General features: G+C 38.2%; 1 protein-coding gene and 1 non-coding gene across 4 annotated transcripts in view; both read left to right on the plus strand.

Annotated features, from left to right (window-relative positions):
* Positions 1–22,790, plus strand: part of CADPS2 (calcium dependent secretion activator 2) — a 528,567-nt gene that overhangs the window by 449,987 nt on the left and 55,790 nt on the right. For all 3 annotated transcript variants that reach the window (XM_040644062.1, XM_040644063.1, XM_040644064.1), the window contains 4 exons: positions 1,947–2,103; positions 15,800–15,941; positions 20,610–20,765; positions 22,146–22,293. In XM_040644062.1, the coding sequence (XP_040499996.1) occupies positions 1,947–2,103; positions 15,800–15,941; positions 20,610–20,765; positions 22,146–22,293 (603 nt within the window). The remainder of the gene's footprint in view (positions 1–1,946; positions 2,104–15,799; positions 15,942–20,609; positions 20,766–22,145; positions 22,294–22,790) is intronic.
* On the plus strand, positions 4,484–4,620 carry LOC121105948. The gene has a single exon (XR_005838687.1).

The following is a 22,790-nucleotide window of genomic DNA, read 5'->3' on the forward strand; positions in this document are numbered from 1 at the left end:
TCTAAAATCTCTCATAAGCATATAGTTGGATCTTGTTTTATTCATTCAGTCTGTGTCTCTTGATTGGGGAGTTTAATTCATTTACACTTAAAGTAACTATTCTTAAGGCAAGGATTTACCTTTTAACTGGACTCCAGACCTTATGACAGTCTACTTTAAAGTGGTAACAACTTAAATTTGATCACACACAAAAACAGTACACTTTTACTACCCCCCCAAGCACACATTATGTTATTGATATGAGAATTTACTTCTTCTATACTGTGTGTCCATTAACAAATTTTTCTGGTAATAGTTCTTATTAATATTTCTCCATTTTGTGATTTTTTAAAAAAAGCTTTTGTTAACACCCTGCATACTCATGATGAGGGTAATAAAAGTTGAATTGAGACAGTTTTCATCCATAACTGAAACTCACAACTTGATCAGTTGGTATCAGATTTGACATAGCCCAGCAACGTTTATAAAGTGAAGAGTAATCAGTCTATTCACTGTAGCATGGGATTAGTAGAATCAAATACTTTGAAAGTCTGTCCTTGAAGGACTAAGAAAAAAGTAGGTTCTAATCTTTACATGAGAACTCTACATTCGTTAACTCCCATTACCATATAATGGCAGTTATATTTATAGTTTGCACGTTAAAGAAGCCCTGAGATTGTATCCCCAAAAGCTTGAGCTTAAAATACAAGACTGCTATATTAAATTTTCTGTTGACAGTCCCAGCTAAGGCTCTGGGAAGAAGAACGTACTGGCTGTAAGTGTCTTCTCCTATTTATCTAAATATGCATTTCTTAGGAAACTTGACTCTCTGTTAAAGGTATTTTTAATTAACTGGACCAACTTCTAAAATGTATGCCACATTCAAAATCTTACAGTTTCCTATGTTATAGTTCGCTCCTTTATTTAAATCAAATAGATCTGAGGGAAAAAGACACTTAAAACTTCGTATTTCAGTATGAGTTATCTGATTTGGATTTGATGTTTCTTTACAAAACCCAAACTCATTATTTACAGTCATGTTTATCTACTTAGCAGTTTAGGGAACAATTTGGCAATTTTGTGGTTGGTAGGGTTTATGGGCCAGCTGGCTGGCAGGGACCACGGGAAATTGGGCCTGCTGCTAGGTTCCATGGGCAGGTGGTGTTGGTGCTGTGATCCATCATCAGACCACATTGTTTTCAAGAACTTTCTAAAAAGTAAATGTTATTTTCACTCCTCTAAACAGCAGATTTTTTAAGGTGATTATTACCATTATCTAAAAGGCACCAGTAAATAACCAGCTGAGTATAAAGTAATAAACAATATATACAGACTTGTCTTTGTAGTGTTTACAGTCTAATTTAAGAGGCAGAAATTAAAATATTCACATATGTAGTCATATATGCAATTCCAAGACTTGTGAAATTAAAATGCCAAGCATCAGAGAGGCTATGTGAGACTTGATAAGACTACCTACCTACAGTACCTAATGTACATTGGAGGGTCTGGAAATCCCTCTCTATGAAAGTGTATTTGAGCTTTAGACCTTAGATTTATTTTTAAAAGTACTACAAATAAAAAGTACTATTTTTTGAATGTGGGAAGAAATTGTATACACAAATTTTAAATAAGCAAATTTGGCATTGAATAAAATATGAAATCTAAAATAGAATTAAAATGCAAAATGACACTTATTGCTTCACTTTAAAAATACATGTTTAATCTAGAACATTTGAAAAATACTTAAAAAAGGAAAAAATTTTAGTAGCTTATAATTTAAACATAACTATGATATTTTATGTATTTCTAATATCTCTTTTTTTCTGTGAGTAGAAATATTTTAAAATGTGGTATCCTGTTCTACAACATTCTACAATTTCATTCTCAGTGACATGTTTTCAGGTGGCACAATATTTGTGTTTCTAAGAAGTAATCTAATTTTACATTGTTTCTTTATCCTCTTACAGGCATTTGCCTGGTGGCCTGACTTACTGGCAGAGCATGCGGAGAAATTTTGGGCTTTATTCACAGTAGATATGGATACTGCACTGGAGGCCCAACCTCAAGACTCCTGGGATAGTTTTCCTCTTTTCCAACTGCTCAATAATTTCCTCAGAAATGACAGTAAGCACTCACGTTTTCTTTAGTATATAAAATGGGGAGGGACGGAGAGAATGTTGTGTGAATGTGTATTTACAGAGCTCTCACACTCACTCCACAAGATTGACATAGATAACATTAGTGTCTGCTCAGTCTCCCTGACTTTTTCAGGTGGGGTTCTGGGGGGAACCAGTAACATGCCCACCTTGCTCCCCTGGTCTCTGAAATTCCTCTTGTTTCTACCCTCCTGCTAACATGGACATCTTTCTCATTGCACCTTGTGAATCAGAAAATCTTCAAAAGTTAGCATTTCTAAAGCACTTGAGAATACTTACATCTCTGAAAGACACCTTAGAAATATGTCATAATTCTAGGAATTCCTGCTTTGTTAAGGTTTCTAATATGTATTCTGATAATATTGTTTGCCTGGGAGGAATTTACTTCCATAGATGATTGTGTAACATTGCTGTGTGGTATGGGTTGCTCTCTCAGTATTGAGAAATTTAAGAGAATGTAAAGGTCCTCTGCTGAGACATTTCTTTCCATGCAATAATGTTTGTGAATTTTCTGATGTGTGGTGTCCTAGCGGCCGGAACAAACCTAGTTTTACATCAGGACTTCGTAGGGACATTTCTTAACATACAGATTCCTAGCCCTTTCCTACAATGACTCTTTTTGAAGTTTCCCTTAAACCCAACTTTGGTTACTGCTGACAGCCTTTGCGTGAACACTTGCAGTGATCAAAGCGTCACCAGTTACCTCTTCTATACAGTTTTTCCCATTGTAGACCAAGTGGATCTCTGCCTCCTCCTACCCTCTGGTTCTGACTTGTTCTGCTTGATGGATGGAACAGTGTTCTACGATTGTGCATTTTCTTCTCCGAGCCATTGCTGCGAGGTCATTCAGTTCTTCCTCACATGATAGGGTTTCTGTGCCGTTACCCTTCTTTCCACCTTCCCCGGCCCAGACCTCACTCCATTTTTCAGTGTTGCCCTGGAGTGTGGTGCCGTGAAGAACACCGTGCTCACAGTGTGCCCCGAGCAACCCAGACCCCCAGGAGAGGTGCCCCTCCCCAGCCCTGTCTTCCTGCAGCTCACGCTGCTCTAACTCGCCACGGAGCTTAGCCCCCCTGTGATACATTTCCTACTTGCTGTATTTTAAAACTCCAGAGCTTTTTAGCGCTCTCTTTCCAGGACACCCCTACTGTGTACTTCTAGGCTTAAACTTAAATCCATGCATTACATTTGTTTTTGCTTTTTAAAAAATTACTTTTATGGTTTTGTTTATCACTCCTTTACTTCTTTGGTTGTTCATCCCTTTGAATCTCTGATAAAACTGTTTTACTCGGGGGAGTGGAATCCATACTAATATGAAATTTTGTGTAGTATTAGCCTTCCCATGGACGTCAGATTTAGGACAGCAGGTTAAGAACCTCTGTTATAGAAGAGAGGTGTCATTGTTAGTAATTAATAACATGAACGCTGATGCCAGATAGATTCACATCTGTCTCTACCACTTGCAACTTGAGCGTTGACAACAGCTCAGCCTCTGTGGACGTCAGACTCTTCGTCTATAAAGGAAGGAAAACAATAGTACCTACAGTGTCATTGGTGGTGAGGATTAATCCCATAGTAGCTCACGTATAGTAGATACAAAATAAACATTATAGATATTAGTCTGTGAAAATTTCAGTCTCAACTCTTTCAAGCAATTTCATCTCCTATCCAATTTCACTTCCAAAAGATCCTGTTAGAAAGCCAAAGAACTAAGCTCCATTGCCCAATTCAGATTTAACCACAATGTCTGCTCTCAGAAGTCGCTAACCCCACACTAAATTATCTGTATGTGAATCATTCATTCTGCAAACGATGACCAGCCAGCTTTTAAGTTGTACTTTGGTTCCCTCCTGGCAGCTAGAGGACTCTAAATGACCTTCTCCTTTTCCCAGTCTTTTAGCATTGTTCGTTTTCTGCTAAGAAATAACTCAGGTTTAATATTACCTTAAGACAATAAAGCTGGGCCAAAAATACATCTATTCATTAAGTCCCTAGCTGAAAGTAAATAAGCATAGGCTTATTTCTAGCATTGCTTTCTCCATTTGCACAAAAACTCAATAATTGACCGTATTTAGATTTATTGGGGAGTTTATTCAAAGATGGGGCACTTACCAATGTTCACAGTCAAACAGTAAAGATGATTTAACTTATTCAACATACTGGGATTTATTTATGGAGAAAATAAGCGTAGACTTCTTAGAAATTTTGCCAGGGGAACCCCCACTGCAACTCCAGTGAATTAGCATCCTTTAATATTTATTTTTAAAAAGAGTTCTTGCATTGCAAGTGTAAATTTATGAGAGTATATCAACAAGAACGCTAAAATGCAAGAACGCTAAACGCTAAAATGCCTCTCTCTCATGGGGCGATGGCGGGGGGAGCTCCCTTTTCTCCTCAGCCAGGGTTGGAGGCCAAGATCAGCCCTTGAGGATGATTGTTGGGGCTGCCACGAGCTGGCAGCTTTGTTTTCCTGTCTCAGACATCTGTAGTTGCTGGGAGCCCCCACTTGGTCTGTACCAGGCCTGCTGACCCCACAGCCAGACTAGGGTGTGAAGTGGCAGCACTGGGCATGGGACCTCTGGCTCTCCTTGGCTAGTGCCAGGCTCCCATGAGCTCATCCTGGCCTGCATTGCCCCAAAAGTAGCCTGGCCTCCTGCCTGCCCCATAGACAACACCTAACAAACACACCTAAATGGGGTTCTGCACAGGATTGCAGGGCGTGGGGGGTGAGGAAGAGCCAGGAGTGGGTGCTGGAGAAGAGGGAGTGCCGTGGGCATTAGGGCAAGGAGGTCAGCCCTGACACTCGGGGCACCGGCTGCGAGCACAAGCCCCGCTTCTAAGCCCTTAGCTATATCGAGCTGGACAGCTCACACTCCATGCGGTCGCAGGCAGGAAGTTTTCTGTGTTGAAGTGCCTACTTCCATCGACTGAAAAATAATGTTACAGAAAAGTTTTCAAGTTCTAACAGTTTTTCTTCACTAACAAAAGTTCTGAAATCATCTTATCTTGTTCTAAAGCAATAAACCACTTTCGGTGGAACCGTGGGGGGAAAAAATCACCAAAATGAGAATAGCAGAAATTTAATTTTTATCTAGACTTGCAAATATTTAATTCAAAAGAGTTGCCTACTCCCTTTCCTGTTGAAAGCCATGTCTATGGCATCGGCTACTATTAAATGCATAACGTATAGTTATGTTGTTTTGTCGTACGTGATTCAGTTAAAACATGGAAGCATTTGTTACTGATCTCTTTTGAGCGAGTCAGCATGGGGGTAAGTCTAGATCCTGGCTTTGATTTTGCAGTGATTAACAGAATTGAAAAAACATCAATTATTTCAGAGAAAAACAGCTCCTCCATGTAGTGAGGTAAATAGAAAAGTTCCCCAGTGCCATAATTTCCTTTTGGTATCGGGAGTGCGGGAGAGTCTGGGGAATTGAAATAGAATGTAGTGACTTTCACCTCAAACTCACCAGTTACTATCCAAAGCCAAGACCACCGAGCATCTTAATAATTGGTAAAACATATTCTTTTTTTGCTATTGATATCGCTCTTGATAATAATGAAGAATTTTGTTAATAATTATGTGCTTGTTTTATTAAATTCCTGCAATATTCAGGTGGTGATTTAGTGAACTCAGTCCAAATGTTAAATGTCAACCTTTCGCTGTCCCCATATTGACCTTTTTGGAAAGCTTTAGGAAAACATAAAACTTCTGTCCCTTTAATCCCACGTAGAAAGAAGGAGCCTTACATCACTGCCGTGGTATGACCACTTCTACCACATTGACCCAATTAACATTATAGCCCAAATTCTAATTAATTACAGCTTTTGCCAGGAGTGATAGAAACAGACTGCTCCGAAGGTTCAGTCTTGGAAGAGGAAGTATTTTGCTAAGTAACAGTGTTTGCTGTTACCTCACATGTGCTGTACAACTAATTATATAGATTTTAAATGGTTGTGATTGACCATAATGTTGCATGCTTATGTTTGCTTTGCCAAAATAAAAATTACTAACACATCTCCAAGTAGTTGGGGGTATTAGTTAGAATTTTTACTTTATTTGTGCCTTGAAAACCTGGTGGCCAAGTTGTTTGGGGTGTTGTTTTTCAATGAATAATTCAGATGTCCCCACTGATAGTTTACCATCTTTCTTTTATTAAAATCTTGATGCTTTGATATTTTAAAATAGATGTGTATCTTTTGGAAAATGGACAGGATTTTCGACAAAGTGCTTCGCCTTCCAGGCGAGGAAACTAAATCCCTAAGAGGCGATGCGCCCAGGCAGGAGCTTGCTGATGGGGACCGCGGCGGGGAGGTGCTCACGTGGTCGTCTCCAGTTCAGTGGGGGATCTGTACTAACAAACGCAGGTGCTGGGGCATTTATAAAATAATATAATCTTTTAAAGAAAGATAGGAAATTGCTTGAAGTTTTATTTTTTACCTTAGAAAATTCTCAGAAGGTCCTTGAGTTGTGGGGGCAGGGGAAGAGAGTTGGTGAAAGGGTACAGAGAGAAGCAGAGAATGGTATATGTGGTCCTATCGCATACGTTACAAAACGTCCATGATGAGAATGCCAGGGACTCAGCTAAGAAGTGGGGGAGAAGATTCAAAACAGCAAATTCGGTTTCTATTTTAAGGAGGAGAAAATTCTGTCGGGGCATGCGTCTTTCCTTAGAGTTGGACATGATTAGGGAAAGTCTTAGCCCTAAGAGCCCTTGGAGATGAAACGTGGTGTTTCCTCACGGGAAGAGTACCAGCTGCACCATAATTTTAGCAACTGTCCCCAATCTCCCGCCCCTCACAGACTCACCCACTGATTCCCAGAGCAGGACTGATGATGAAAACAAACTCCGGCTCCTTCATTTCTGTCCAGAAAAGACTGAGCTCCTGCTTGTCCCTCCATCCTACCTCCGTCCACCCTGACCCACTCCCCCCAACTAAAGAGATAATTAAATGGGTAATCACTTTAAATGGTATCTAAGGAAACAGTCTTGAGAAAGAGTTGTATTAAAATCGAGGGAAAATAAATGTTTTCATAACGAAGCAATTAGCATGATAGTTAAATGATGCTGTGCGACTAAAAAGCTAGTACAAATAGATTCTACCCTTGCATGCTGTCTTCCGCAATTGTCCTGTCGATAATAGATACGGCAAGTGACCGCTTCCGACAAATGAGAGCCATCTGCAAATGGCACAAATCATTTCTTTCAGCACTACTGAAAGGCAAACCCTTGGAGCTAGTCACCTTTTAATCTGTGGATATGTTAGCAAGTGGCAAATGACCATTCTTTTGGGGACGGATTCCCAAGTGAAAAATACCACGGTGCTTCTTCTTTAATTAACAGCCTTTTCACATTGCTAGCACATTAACGCCATCCTGAAGAACACCCGTGCTTATATAATCAATGTCGCAGCGTCTCTGCCTAAACGAATAATAAATGTTCGGGCTCTCCACTAAGTGAAAACCTATTCTCCAAGACTTTCACCTTCATAAAGATGGGCTCATAAAAATCAAAAAAAGAAAAATTGGAATGTGGTCTCATGAGGATAAAAAGGCTAGTGTTAATAATTAACAAGGAGAGTGAAGTGGAGTCAAATTAGCCATAATAGAGCCCAGAGTGACTGGCAAAGTCACCTCTCATTATCAAAAAACTCATTAAGAAATGAAGAAGTGGAAATCCCGCTGGGTTATTCTCACACTTAGGCTGTATCAGAGATTATTTTTCAGATTTCTTTCAAATGAAGAACTGTTAGGTCACCATATTGTACATGAGGTTAATCTTCAAGCTTTGAAATATGGAGGGCTGACACCTGCGTGGTATTCTACCCCAAGCACTTAAATGAGCTGTGCATCTGAAATTCACGAATTGGTGTTTATAGATACATCTGTACATACATCTGCTAGGAACAATGCAGAACGGATATAACTTCTAGACTGTAGCAGGGCTGTTGCTGTGTACCAGCCTCGTTTTATAACTAGGCACTTTTATAAATGATGAGATGACCACTAAAATGTGAAAATTTATTTAATTCCAATTTCCAGAGTTGACTGGATTCAAAATTCTATGTCAGAATTTTTTTTGCCAGAGTGTATAGTAAATATAAGAACAAGAAGTTACTAGCATTTTCTTTTTAGCTGAGTTCCACAGTCTTGCTCTAGATTCTTTACTGCAGGTAGACATTTTAAATTCTTTGTCTGCTTTTTATATTTTTGGAGAACTTAATGCCTGCAAGAAAATAACCTGCTCTTAAAGGCCTGTGTGTCCTTCACAGTAGATTGACAGAAACCTCTGTAAGTCCTGAAGGCCATGAGCACCAAGAACCCTACATTTGAGGGCTGTTGACCATGTTACAGCCATTCTCAATCATTTTCATCATCTAGAGCAAGCATTGTGTACATAGCCGGAATAAAGTTCCAGATTTTTCCCTTTGGCTTTTATATTAATCTCATAAAAGACAGCATGAGAACTGCAGGACTGTGAGACTTCTTTATCTTTAAGCCTTGGTTAATGTTTATATTGTTTTTTCCTGAATTCTGCAAGAAACAGGTGCTGAATGCCTAAAATTTACAAATCCCAGTCACCTTGCAGAAACATGGATTAAAAACAGTTCTGGTCCTTTAAAAATATATCCTCTAGTAGAGCATATGGACATATATACCCTACTCACTATAATGCAATAGTTTATAAAAATATAACTCAATTATATGTACTGTACTATGGCACCTTTAATTATAGTTCTAAACTTGGATTTGTTGGATTTGCAGTTGTTGTCCAAAATATAGGAAACATTATAACACCAGGGCTCTCGCTCCTTTGGTAGGTTGGTAGGTAGGTAATATTTCACAAGTGCACCAAGGGGAAAGGAAGAATTGGATGTGGTTTTAGGAGGTTGTTATGCTAGTAAATGTACAAATTAAATATTACCAAACTATATAAATTTACCTATCAAGGTTTTAATTAAAAGGAAAATAAGGGGCGCCTGGATGGCACAGCGGTTAAGCGTCTGCCTTCGGCTCAGGGCGTGATCCTGGCATTATGGGATCGAGCCCCACATCGGGCTCCTCCGCTATGAGCCTGCTTCTTCCTCTCCCACTCCCCCTGTTTGTGTTCCCTCTCTCGCTGGCTGTCTCTATCTCTGTCAAATAAATAAATAAAATCTTTAAAAAAAAAAGAAAAGAAAAAACCCAGTGAGATTCCTCTTCCACTTAAAAAGCACACTCTCAGAGTCCTTTAGACAGTGGATTTTTGTTGGTATTTATTCAGTAAACACATGTATTGAGTGCCTAAATAAAGTTCCAGATTCTTGGCTGGGTGCTATTCCTAGATCTCAGGGGATTTTTTGTTTGGTTGTGTATATTTTCTTCCTTTTACATAGGTCTGTTCTAGGGTGCAGTCGTCCTGACTTTTCTCCTGAAGCCCATGTTCATATTTTCAGTGATAGGAATCCTCATTATATGCATTGGTCAGGATGGAGAATGGCCTGCTAATTTTATATCTTAGTCCAGTGGGCTTTCATTGTTTAGGATCCCTACAGTTTGTAGTCCCTCAAATAATTGTTGTCTTAGGGCAAAGTCTTGTTTTTATTGTGGTCGGTGTTGTTTGTTTTGCTGGTCATGAATTACTAGTTTCTTCTGAAGTGCCTATCTAGAACTTTAGTGGGGGAAGTCATTCATTCTTCCTAGTAATCCATTAACGCTGACTAATTGGGGGGGCATAATATAAAATTAGGTTATATGGGGTCAGGAGTCAACAGCAAATTTTTACCCTAAAAAGAATACGGGAACTCTTTTATCTGCTTATTCTTCATTTATCCAGTGATTATCATCTCAGTAATTGTTATTAATTGGATCATAGTTTAAATTCTCTGTCGAAATCTTACTCTTAAAAGCTTATGACAAGTACTTTTGTAAATGTAAGACTCTTTTTAGTATGTAAATAATCAACACTAATTTATTAATTATTGGGCTGTTCAAAATAATTGGGCACATCTGCATCCCTAGTTTACCTTTTATTTAAGCCTTTTGCTTTCTTTTTGCCATTTCTAATTGTACTGTGGGGCTTGATGTCATCGATGCTTCATTATTTTCTGACAAGGTGATATTTGGAAACGTGGCATCTTTGGGGGGAAAAAGATGATTTAACAAAGTGGATGCTGGTCCTCCACTTACATTCTTGTAACCACTATTTTAGACTCCTGAGCAGTCCTTTCTATTCCACACCTCAGATATAATGTCAGAAGCATTCTTGGATAAGGCCACATTTGAGAACTTGTTTCTTCCAATGAGCTGTTAGAATGGGTATCTTAGAGAGGCTTGATTTGGACAGGTGGCAGCCCCAAATCACAACCTATCCTTACAAAACCAGATGGAGAAGATAGAAGCACTCATTCTCATGCCTGGGGCTACATATTAAGAGGGCTTTTGGCAGTGCCTGAGAGGAGTGGAATGCAAACTGGCATATGGGCAACTGAGAAAAAGAGCATACATTTCCATACACAAGTATAGTGCGTGTGTATTTCTGTAGTCCGGCCTTTTGACACCAAGCTTTCTCTACTTTCCTGTCCCCTCTCCATTTTTTCTTAATCTCTCCTCCTTTCTCCTCTTCTGTTTCCCCCTCTCTCCTTTCCTCCCTCCCTCCCTCCCACCCTCCCTCCCTCCCCTTTCCTGAGTCTAATTACCAAAGAAATAATACTGCCAATTGCCAGTTTTCTAAAACTTTGGAAAACAGATCTATAATTTGATTTTTAAAAAGAAAAAAGGGATACTCTGCTGAAACATGAGCAGACTTTTGGCCAGAATTAAGCATTTGTGACAGGTTTTAGGAAATATAGGAAAACTCCATTTTCTCCCCCATCTTCAGGATGTGAAAGTTTGCTATCAAGAGTCATGACTGAATAGAAACTATCCTCCCTTTGCCACATTCATTAAAATATGAGACATAAAATAGCCAACATCCATATCCACCAGAACTTTTAGCAATCTGACCTTGGACGTGTATCAAAAATAGGATTTTCATACCAATATTTTTTAATACTGTATATTCTATATAAAATATGAAGAGACATGCAAGCATCAATAAGTTCTTAGTTTCCTGAATAATGTAGTCATCTTAATGTTGTATTCATGTAGTTATTCATTCAACAAATATTTGAACACTTGCTCGGAGCCAGGCATCTTGCTGGATACTAAGAATACAGACATGGTCCCTCCCTCAAGGACTTTGCACCCTTGTAAGGAGAAATAGAAACATCAACAGGTGCAGAAGGATGCTGTGGACCACAGTGGAAGCCTGTATGGGGTGGAGAGAAGACGGGTGAAACCAGTAACTGGGCAAGGAGACAGCAGAACAAAGCATTTCCAGAAAAGTTTGGAAGAGTTAAGTGTAGGCTTAAATTGAACCATGCAAATCATTATGGCTGGCACATAGGAAATATGGGAGTCAGGCAACAGAGATGATCCAGAGAGATCATTTTTAAGGTAAATCGTGGATGGCTTTCATATCATCCAAAAGTTTTTAGAATTTGTTGTGATGATCCACTCAAAGATTATAATCTTTAGGAAGGACATTATTAGTTTTATATTTTGGCAAGCCCCTCTGCTTCGAGATTTGAAGAAGATAGGCAAAGGGAAAATAGGATCCTGAAGACCAGGAAAGAGATTATTGCACTAATCAAGGCAGGAGATGAGAAGGTTAGAAGTAGGGCAACAGCAGTGGTGATGAAGAGAGGAAGGGACGTATTAAGAAGGATATTAAGGATACAAAATACACTGGGTGATGGGTATTAAAGAGGGCACTTGTTATGATGAACACTGGGTGTTGTATGTAAGTGATAATCAGTGAATTCTGCTCCAGAAACCAGTATTGCACTGTATGTTAACTACCTAAAATTTAAATTAAAAAAAAAATACACAGGTCTTGATTCCTAATTAAATGTAGGAAGTAAAGGCCAAGCCTGTGGTATAATTACCAGGTACTGATATAGTGATCTGGTGGACAATCTCTGTTTTTGCTCACATGGTGGGAATACAAGAGAAGGAGTCTTATTTAACAAGTTAATGAATTCAGTGTTTATCAAGTGTATCAAAAAAGAGAGCACTTGCTAGAATTACATTTGAGTCAACTGGTACTTAATCTTAGGATCATTATAACATTTAATAACAACATTGAGTGTTGATTCTCCTATGTGCTTCTTCATTTTAACAAACTAAGTATGACTTAATAGCCAACATACCTAATCTCTAAATGTATAATAAAGAAGCATTTGAATTGATGAGGTAGAGTACTCATTCGTAGATGTAATAATTTCTTAAGTGAGTGTGTCTTGGACTAGAAATAATGACAGTGCTTAACAGCACCTATCAAGATGTAGAGCCTAGGGTCTTTCTGTTTTTTATTAGTAGGCCATATAAATTAAGAGTTAGGCTACAGTCTAGCTATATAGCAATATAAAGTTGTCCAGCTTTCGATGTATATTGTAAGCACATTAAATAATTTCAATGTTAATTCGTTTTTCAGCTCATTGACTATAATAGTTTTCTTCAATCTCTTGACTTTTTCATAGTGTAACTGAGTTTTTCAAAATTCTAATTCTAAAAACATATAATTCATCTAAGATGTGGAGTAATGCGTTTGTCATTTTTAAGATTTTTTTCTACCTATAAAAAGCTCTGTATTTCTAGGTCTTAAAAGATGCTGATATGCTATTCATAGGTTGGACGACTATATGGATGGATGGATGGATGGATGGATGGATGGATGGATGGATGGATGGAAGGATGGAAGGAAGGAAGGAAGGAAAGAAAGAAAGAAAGAAAGAAAGAAAGAAAGAAAGATGGTAATAGTTTATGGTAATGTAAATTGAGGGGTGATGGTAATATAGTCTATGGAGGTTAAGAGGGGGCTCTTGTTCTATTGTCTAATGACCAGATGACTTCACCCCATGCCCCTAAATTCTCTGTGCCTCAACTTCCTTATTGATAAGAATGAAAAAAATAATAGTGCTTCTGTCACAGAGTTTTTGTGATGATTAAATGAGAGAATGCATATAAAGGACTTAGCCTCATGCTTGACACTCCAAAAATGCGGGCAAGGAGGAGGAGGAAGAGAAAGAGTTCTTAAATGGAGAGTCAATAAATTCAGATATGAGAATATTTATTAATTTGCTTACCACCGTGATTTAGGTGGTTTGAGTGAGAATATTTCATCCTTAACATTGAGCATCCTTATTTAGGTACCACTTGGCAAAAGGAACTGAACTGCATGATCTATACAGTACCTTCTAGCTCTGTGATTGAATCTCCGGGAATAAATAAAGCTCCTTTCAGAGTGCTAATGAAAACATCATTAAGATGACATTAGTCCCCTAAATAAGACATTTATCTTTAAATATGATTATCATTCCCACTTTAATAGGAAATCTTTTAGCGTATAGATAATCCAGAAAGAATGATTTAACCACAAAAAATACTAAACCATATTAACTAGAAATAGAAAAAAAAAAGGGTTGTCTTTTCCTCTGTATTTAGAATTGCTTCCTACCCCACTTCTACATGTCTGTAGTTTTCCAGCCTCTGACAAATTTCAGAATCCATTAAAACAGTAATTCAGGCCACTGTGGTAAGCATCACATACTTTGCCCAAGTTTTAAAACACTGTTTAGATTTCAGGGTATTTTACCCTGAATAAGATTATGTGGGGAAAGGGGCATATTTAGCTATTCTATGAGGCATTATTTTAAAACTGCTAGTTAGTAGGTTTTGTATATAAGCATATGCAGCTATTTGGATACATGAAAGTGAATGGGATTACTGAGAGCCTTTTCCCCATCTTCCAGCTCGGCCACTCTCATCCAAGCCACCATCATCATCGTGGTCCTCCCTTACCTGGTCTGTCGCAGTCAAGCACTGAGCACGAGCCACCTTCTGTGCTTCCGTCCTTCATCACCTACTCCATTTTCCACACAGCAGCCAGAGATATTATATCATGGCACTCCTCTGCTTAATAATAATAAAAATAATGATGCTAATAAAAAAATGATGCTATTTGTATCCAATAAAACCCATACTTCTCACCACGTCCTACTGTCTAGACATAATCTTGGACTCTTCTTTCCCCTCTCTCACTCTACCCTGCCACACTGGCTTTCTCGTCCTTCTAGAAGTACACCAGCTTGTTCCTTGCTTAGAACTTTCGTACTAGCTGTTCCCTCTACCTGGAGATCTTTCCTCCAAATCTCCCGTGAATGGCTCCCCTGTCACTAAGGCTCAATTAAAATATCATCTCTTCAGAAATCCCTTTCCCAGCCATGATGTATATTTTTAAACGAACATGTTTTTACTTTGAGAATCAAAAAAAAAAATCACAACTGGGTTTAAGATACGTTCACTTGAGAAACAAATATGTACCATCATCTAAAAAATTACAAATTATTGATTGAATATTACTTAACATTACTTAGTATTTTCCTACAGATTCTCTATTCCTTCATGGTGCAGCTTAGACACATACTGACTATCTTGGTCATTCAGGCTGTTATAACAGAATACTAGAGACTGAGTAGCTTATAAACAACCAGTTTATTTCTCACAGTTCTGGAGGCTGAAAAGTCCAAGATCAGGGTGCCCACAGATTTGGTATCTGGTGAGAGCTTGTTTCATAGATGGCCGTCTTCTTGCTCTGTCCTCACATGGCGAAAGGCTCCAGGGATCTCTCTGAGATCTCTTTTATGAGAGTACTAATCCTGTTCATGACGACCCTGCCCCCCATGACCTAATTACCCCCGCAAGGGCCCCGCCACCACATTGGATGTTAGGATTTCAACATATGAATTCGGGAGGGAAGTGGGTGGGTGTGACACAAACAGTCTATAGATAGCACTGACCTTTCTTCTAATGAAATTACATCCTGTGCATAGAAAGCACCCATCTTCTGGTATGGGGAGGTGCACCTTACCTATTACCTACCTATTTGACAGTCCTATCCCAGTAGCACAAATTCTAAGACTTCCACAACTGCTTTAAGTAGGATGTCCCATAGTGTATTTCATTAAAGACAAATGGACGCCTGAAAAATGCTATTGATACGTTGTTTTTAAAGACACATGTAGAAAATTGGATGACTAACAAGAAAATCCACAAACAACCAAAAAGTTCATGCATCAGAATAGATATTCCCAAGGTGACCGTCATCCTGCTAGTGAGTTAAATAAGTATATCTCTTAGAATTAATATGGTTTAGCTCTTAGAATTGAATGGGTTTAGCTCTTCTGTGATATACCGTCTAGCACAGGGGTTATAACTCTCTTTATTGCTCTATTTACAAGTATCAAGACCTTCTGGGTATCCAGCAGCTCCGTTGAATCTCTAGCAAGTGGTCATATGCCTCATGTGTTAAACCTCTTAGAAAGTAAAAACATTCCACCTGCCAGGAAGATTTTATAGAGACGTAATCTGTTTGTATTTTGACAGCCATATCTAGGAGGTTAATTATACCTCTTGATTAGCTTTCATGATGTATTCAGTATGAGGAGCAAGATCCATTATCATCTGTATTTTACCAGTTCTTCTGTGTCAGACTCTTTCAGGAAACGTTTTTTTCACCCCTATTTCCCCAATGCCTGGTATGATCCCTCTGACAAACACTGTTTCTGCTTGACTATTGCAGCACTTTTATGTAATGGAAAATTTCACAAACACTTGCAAGAAATCTTTGTGCCCTTGGTTGTCCGCTACGTCGATCTCATGGAGTCCTCCATCGCCCAGTCAATTCACAGAGGTTTTGAGCAAGAGACATGGCAGCCTGTCAAGTAGGTATCTTGCCTAGTGTCCATAGAACATCTGTCTCTTCAGTCCTGACCTTATGACTTTACACATGGCCATCTGTAGTTATTGCTTATGGTGGTCCCTTCCCACGTTGTTTGTTTCTTTACAGGAATATCGCCAACAGTCTTCCCAATGTAGCTCTTCCAAAAGTTCCAAGTCTGCCTCTTAATCTTCCACAGATTCCTAGCTTTTCTACTCCTTCGTGGATGGCTTCTTTATATGAGTCCACGTGTGTATCCCTCACTTATTTCCTGGTGGTGTGTTAGCTAGTGCATGGCCTGGGCTGTGTTCTGTGCACATGTGTTCACATTGCATGGCATTTATCATCATGGGTGTTTGAGTTTTTTAAGCTATTAAGCTAAGCTGAGCAAATTGATGATAAATGATACAGATTAAAAAACAACAACAACAACTCCACTCACTGGTTTGATGTAGTTCATAGGTGATCTGTAGGTTAGAGGTCATTTTGCGACCCAGGTTGTAGACTCTAGCCTAAATGATATCCCACGGTTCGGGCGATCACTGTGGTAACAGTATGTCTGGGAACCTGAGTTGGCTTCAGCTTTGTTACTGCCTACATATTTTCTCTTGTACATGTAGAAAATCATCGTAAGAATCGTTTCAAGAATATGTTTTTCTGTTTAATCTTAGTCGCACTTATAAAGAAATAATATTTCAGGCTGCGGAGAAGTGATTGTCCTTTATTTCCTAATACCAGCAAGTTCTTCTTTTGTCCTTTCATCTATCAGTTGATGCACTTTGTTATTTTTAAATAGTCTTTGTATCATAAAAACCATGTATCTGTTAGCTCCATGTTGTGATAAGCCCACCTGTTGCAGATTCAATAACTAAGAGTCACTAAAACAAAAAGGACACAGGCTTTGAAATTCGAATTTAGATCCTAGTTTAGTAATCATTAAGTCTTTCTTAGCCTCAGTTTCCCCAATGCTGAAATGGTTATGACACCTAATTTAAAGATATTTTTGTGAGGATATAAAAGAAAAAAAATGAAAAGTGCTTGGCACATCCTAGTAAATAATAACTACTCTTATGCTACGTTATGATTTTTATCATTATTACTACTGTCATCAATCATTATTCATAACTGTATAGTTTTCAAAAGTATGAGCCTCAGAGCAATCAAATGAACTCAGTAATAGTCCATGCTTTGCCCAAGATCTCATATGACATCAGCTAAAAAGAATAATAATTAGAAGAAGAAAAATAGCTACCACTCATGAAGCACTTCCCAAATTCCAGCTAAAGTGCCAAATCCTTTATCTCCATTAAGCCTCACAACAACCCTGGGAGGTAAATGTCATTTTCCCCATTTTACAGTTAAGGAAACTAAGTCATAAAGAAGTTAAGAAACAGAACTTGCCCAGGGTCCCACAGTAAGTAAGTGACAGTGGCAAGCTTTGAACCCAGGTTTGCCTGACCGCAAAGCTCTCACTCCTCTTATTCGTGTGTTCAGCTTCCAAAGACTATACTGGCTAAGAACTTGCCCAGCATCCTTTCTGCCTGTCCTCCCACAGCTGTTAAATCTGCTCCCAGTCAAGGCTGCATACCCTCAAGAAAAGAAAGAAGACCAAGAAGGAGAAGAACTTGCAAACTAGCTTAGCAATATCTCTCCAAGTTAAACACCATCACTGTGCCCATGATAGTTATTGGGATGTTAGGTTACATGGGAATCTTTTTCTTTCAGTCAAATGCTTTGGGCAGTTACAGCGTATAGAGTGGTGTCCGTGTGTGCTTGGCAATTATCTAGGAAGTATAATGCATCTTTGTAAGTTTATGTGTTTTTGTGCTTCTTAATACTGTTTAAAATTTACCTCCTCTTCTTCCTCGTTCCTCATCTGTTTAACACCCTTGATTTTAACCAAGAACATTATTGTGCACATTACCTTGTAAAATTTGGATTTTTTTTTTTTGGTCATTATTTTTTTTATCTTTGAAGTATGTATGAAACCTGAATCTCATTTATTGGGAGCCCCTTTTTAGAATGATCTGCCTCAAGGACAGGAATCATGACAAATTGTGGCTTCGTAAATAAAGTGCTCGTACTTCCGTCATTCTGAGTACATAAAAAACATGGCTTACAGGTTAATCACGGTTATCTTTACCTGCTGGATTATCAACATTAGGCTCTTCATCAGGGTGCTCAAAATTATGTATAGTGCTATGATGTAATCACTAGCTTTTTGGGTTCTGGGTGGTTTTTTTGTTAAAGATTTTATTTTTATTATTTTTAAGTAATCTCTACCCCCAATGAGGGCCTTGAACCCATAACGCCAAGATCAAGGGTCTCATGCTCCACCAGCTGAACCAGCCAGGCACCCTTGGTTTTTTTGACTTTTGTTATAAAGCGTTAAATAGCAAAAAAAAGAAAAAGAAAAAAAAAGTCCGTTTCATATTAAGGAATTAAAAATAGAACATAACCATGGCTTTAAAGGTACATCCCTACCCACTCATGTATCAGTATCACCTTACAAGGTGCTTCTCCATGTCTTCCTTCTCAATTTTGTTGTTGTTCTTTAGTTCTAAAAGTAGATGCCAATAAGATAAGTTTCCTACTGGCATTTTTAGGAAGTTATCTCAGAGTCCATTATTTACGTTTGAGTTCTTTAATCTGTTAATAATACTTTCAGAATAGGTCACTGATTAAAAATAATTTTAAAATGAGAAAGTTCTGAGTAAATTACAGGTTATAAATTCCAGCTCAAGAGAAAACCTATTTACATTTTTTTTCTATTTAATTGTAACAAACACTTGTTACCTTAATTATGTTCCCAATTAAGTACATTTATCATTCCATAGCATCTAAGAGCAGAAGACACATATATTCATACTCTCTATGAACATTTAATTGTCATAGATTGTGAGAGAGTCCATTTTCAATAGAATTCTATCTTCACTATTTCAGATTTTGTTTGATGATGGTTTTTGTTATTTTGTTACACTATTAAGAGTACATACATGTTTCAAATAGCTACCTTATATTTCTCCAAAGTAAAAAATTATTAGATTTGCTTCTTTAACCAACTAGATTCAATTACTCATAAAATATAGGTCCTCTAATTTACCACATTGTACACTATGGATATATAAGAGGATTTTGCCTGGTCATTTTTTATCTCTTATTTTTATTATATATATGGCAAAAGGGAGAAATAAATACATTTTTCACAGCAATGTCAACATGGTGTTGTCTGGTTCCTTTGTTTAATGGTACTTTGGGGACACTGATTTTTAAGGTTACGAGATACTGAGTAAAGAGCTGTGGGTGGCATTCAGTGCTTTGCTGTGATTGGTCCGTTGAGAATTTAACTCTGAGCACATCTTGGCTAGGCAAGGAGACCATGAGGAATTACCGACAGAATGAGAGAAGGACCACAAAGGAGGTTGGTGATGCAGGAAAGATGCAGGAAAGAAAGCATTTAGTTAGCCAGAAAAGGAGGTGTTTTTTTAAGCCAACTAACTAAGATATATTTAGCCAAACAAAGGGGGTATTTAAAAGAATTTTATTTTTATAAAAGTTTTCCACTGTGCTCTTGGGATAAATTATTTCATTTCCCTATTTTTCTTTTGCACACCAACAATACGATTTTTAGGTTAGTATATGTTAAGCACTTACGGGAAAGCTGAGGAGAACTGCATCACACAGCACCTTTTTTTCTCTTTTTGTTCTCTTTTACTATTAAGTTTCAGTGTGTTTGAACATAAGATTATTTTACTTTCAAAGCATCTGTTTCCCTACTAGGCTATATACTTGCATAATGGAAAGTGTAGTAGTATTATCCTTTGCCCAAATATTATGTGTACCTTGCTACTAATTACCTTCATACATGGTATGAAACTCTAGTCCCCTGGAGTAATTTTGCCACAGCAGTGAACACACAGCAGACCGAGGTCCCAAGTTAGATGGAATGACCTGAAATACGTGATTTTGTTTCTACTTCAGAGCACCCTGAATGTCATTTCTCTGTTAGACTGTACGTCCCACTGCTGGGTTTCATTAGGAGGTAGAAAAGTCACGAAGCATTTCAAAATAGGCATAAGATTTGCTTCCCTACTGAGCCTGTTATTTCACTTGTACTACCTGTGTCCCCTTCACCTGTCATTGAGAAATTTAAGGGTCCATATGCTACACACCTGTCTGTAGACAGAAGCCACTCTGACGACAAAGGCTCATCTGGATGCGTGAGGAGAAGAGTGAAGCTCCTAGTGGCTGCCATCCAGACGTTCTTGCATAAAACATACTCCTCTGAATGTCCAGGAGGAGATAGTTATGTGTTTTATCTGTAACCTATAGGTTGGTGGAAAGCATTTAAAATGTTCTTCCGTGTACAATTTGATTTCTTTTCCTTAGTAAAGTACCCTTATGCATTCTACCCCTTTTTATGAAACCTTACTATATTCATTTCTGGGTTTTTTGTTTTTTTGGTTTTTTGCCTCACCATATTCATTAAGAAGAAGTGAAAAGGAGGAGATTTAGAAGGTTGAAAAACGAAAAAAATCATCAGATTTTATGTGGTATTTTTTTCACGAATGGCAATTGATACAGAAAGGGAAAAAAAAAAACAGTGTGTCAGCAGTCCTCACGGCTAACAGTGGAAGTTCGTGATGCTCTTTGTGTTTCCTTTTTCTTCTAGCAATGGCTCAGCAACATCAGAAGACCTTTTTTGGAAACTCGATGCACTGCAGATGTTTGTCTTTGATCTGCACTGGCCAGAACAGGAATTTGCCCACCACTTAGAGCAAAGACTTAAACTAATGGCCAGTGATATGATAGAGGCCTGTGTCAAAAGGTAGACCTGTGTTTTCAAGTTGCTGCTTCGTACACCAGCACCCAGAGTAGCACTTTTCACCGAGTACCTCTTACCTCGTTGTCACAAGGACGGTTTCAATATGTACTACCACTGCAAAATTTAAGGAACCCTGGGTTCTCAGGCCTAAATTCTGGGGTGTCCTGTAACCGATAAAATTGGCCTGAAACTTTTTTTTTCACCTTCTCACATTGCCCTCGTCAGTAGCATCCATACTATGTTAATCGTTTCGGTGGTGCTATTGTCGTCTCTCTGGGAATACTGTGCTTTCAATTCCCGAGGCAGTACTTCCTGAGACATATGGAAAAGGGCTGTTAAGTACTTTATGCATTATGCACGGTGTCTGCTGTGAAATGGCGTGGCAAACCCAAATTATGATCAGAGCCATCGATGGTTCTGTTTTCTGGTATTCTCTTTCCATGTCAAATGAGTTCCAAGTATCCAGTTACATGCTGCAGAACTTAACCAGAAATAAGTTATGAGGCTTTGAATTCCTCCAATATGCATTCATTTCCTTGAATAGTTCTTACAAAATCAGCATTGTATCTCTAATTAACCAAGCGTTGTTTTTCCCATCGTGCTTGTTCGTAATACATACAGAACAATGTGGGCAGCATATTGGAATAAACACTGGTTGGAGCAATTGAATAATCCTGAATTCTTCAAAGTTAAGAAAAATCCTGTCTTTAGAATAATGTTTAATGGCTTCCTAAGGCAAGGCCATGAATTAGATTATTTAATGTTTTAAAAATATCATATTTGTCATATACGATTCTAATGTCTCAAATCTATGGGTATCCTTTGGATACTTTTGCAAAAACAGTTCCAAATTGCCTGTTAACACGCTTTCTTTCGAACACCTACCTACAACTTTGGGTATTTGAAAGAAACCTAAGTGACACAAAAGAATTATACATTCTCCATTGTACGTTAATTATGATGTTTTAGAGTTTTCCGGACTTGTACTTTTTTTTTTAATTTGGTGAACCCTCACACAGAAGATTTGTTCTGCTTTAATGCAGAGAATCAAGTGGTTTTTATACTTGGAAATTAATTCAGGCAGTTAAGTAAAACTAAGAGGTTTTTCCATATAAAAGTTTTACAGTAGATGTAACCAATGGCTTCCTTTGGGTAGAGATATTGTCTGCGTGACTGCAAAAGCTGTTTAGTATAAAATATCTCCCTGCTCTTTCACCCGAGACACCTGAAAAAGAAGAGCGCCCCACCCCCTAGCTCCCAAGCAACGCCACACTCCTTATTTGCATGTTTTAAATTAGCATCTTGTAGTGTTGATTTCACTTTTACTAAACAGGTGAGCATATTTCAGAATTTCTTACCCCGAATTCATGTTTTAATGAATAGAACAAGAGCTGCATTTGAAGTCAAGCTGCAAAAGGCAAGCAAAACCACTGACTTGCGCATTCCGGCTTCCGTGTGCACAATGTTTAATGTATTAGTCGATGCCAAAAAGCAAAGCACCAAACTTTGTGCCCTGGATGGAGGACAAGAGGTAAGTGAACTGAGTGTCACATGTGGATGGCAGCCCGGGGTGCCCTGGCAGAGGAGGACACTGGATGCTTCCAGAAGTCTTTCACCTGATTAGATTAAAAGACCAAGTTCTTCAGTAGAAGTGTTTGATCTTTTCTTTACTGTAATAATGGAAGGCCCTTTATCCTTTGTCAGTTTCTATATATATATATATAAAGACTGCCCAAAATTTTACAAGTGGCCATTGGAAGCTTTTAACAGCTTAGGTGTTGTGTATTTACATAAACCTTGCTTTTCACAAGCAAATAAGAAAGCTAGAAAGCTACCTGCTTTGTTTATACAAATCTAGAGATTCCAAAGTTTGCATTCAAAAAACAAGGCACAGAAAATAGCATATGAAATATTTTTCTTTACATGAAAGTTTCCGTGTTTTAAAAATCAAGAAGAAACGTACTAAAAAAAATTAGACTTTTTTTTAAATAAATGTCCCATTTTTTTACGTTGATTCATGTTTTGTTT

The sequence above is a fragment of the Ursus maritimus genome, unplaced genomic scaffold, assembly GCF_017311325.1.
Source record: "Ursus maritimus isolate PB19 unplaced genomic scaffold, ASM1731132v1 scaffold_3, whole genome shotgun sequence".
In the NCBI taxonomy this organism is placed as follows: Eukaryota; Metazoa; Chordata; class Mammalia; order Carnivora; family Ursidae; genus Ursus; species Ursus maritimus.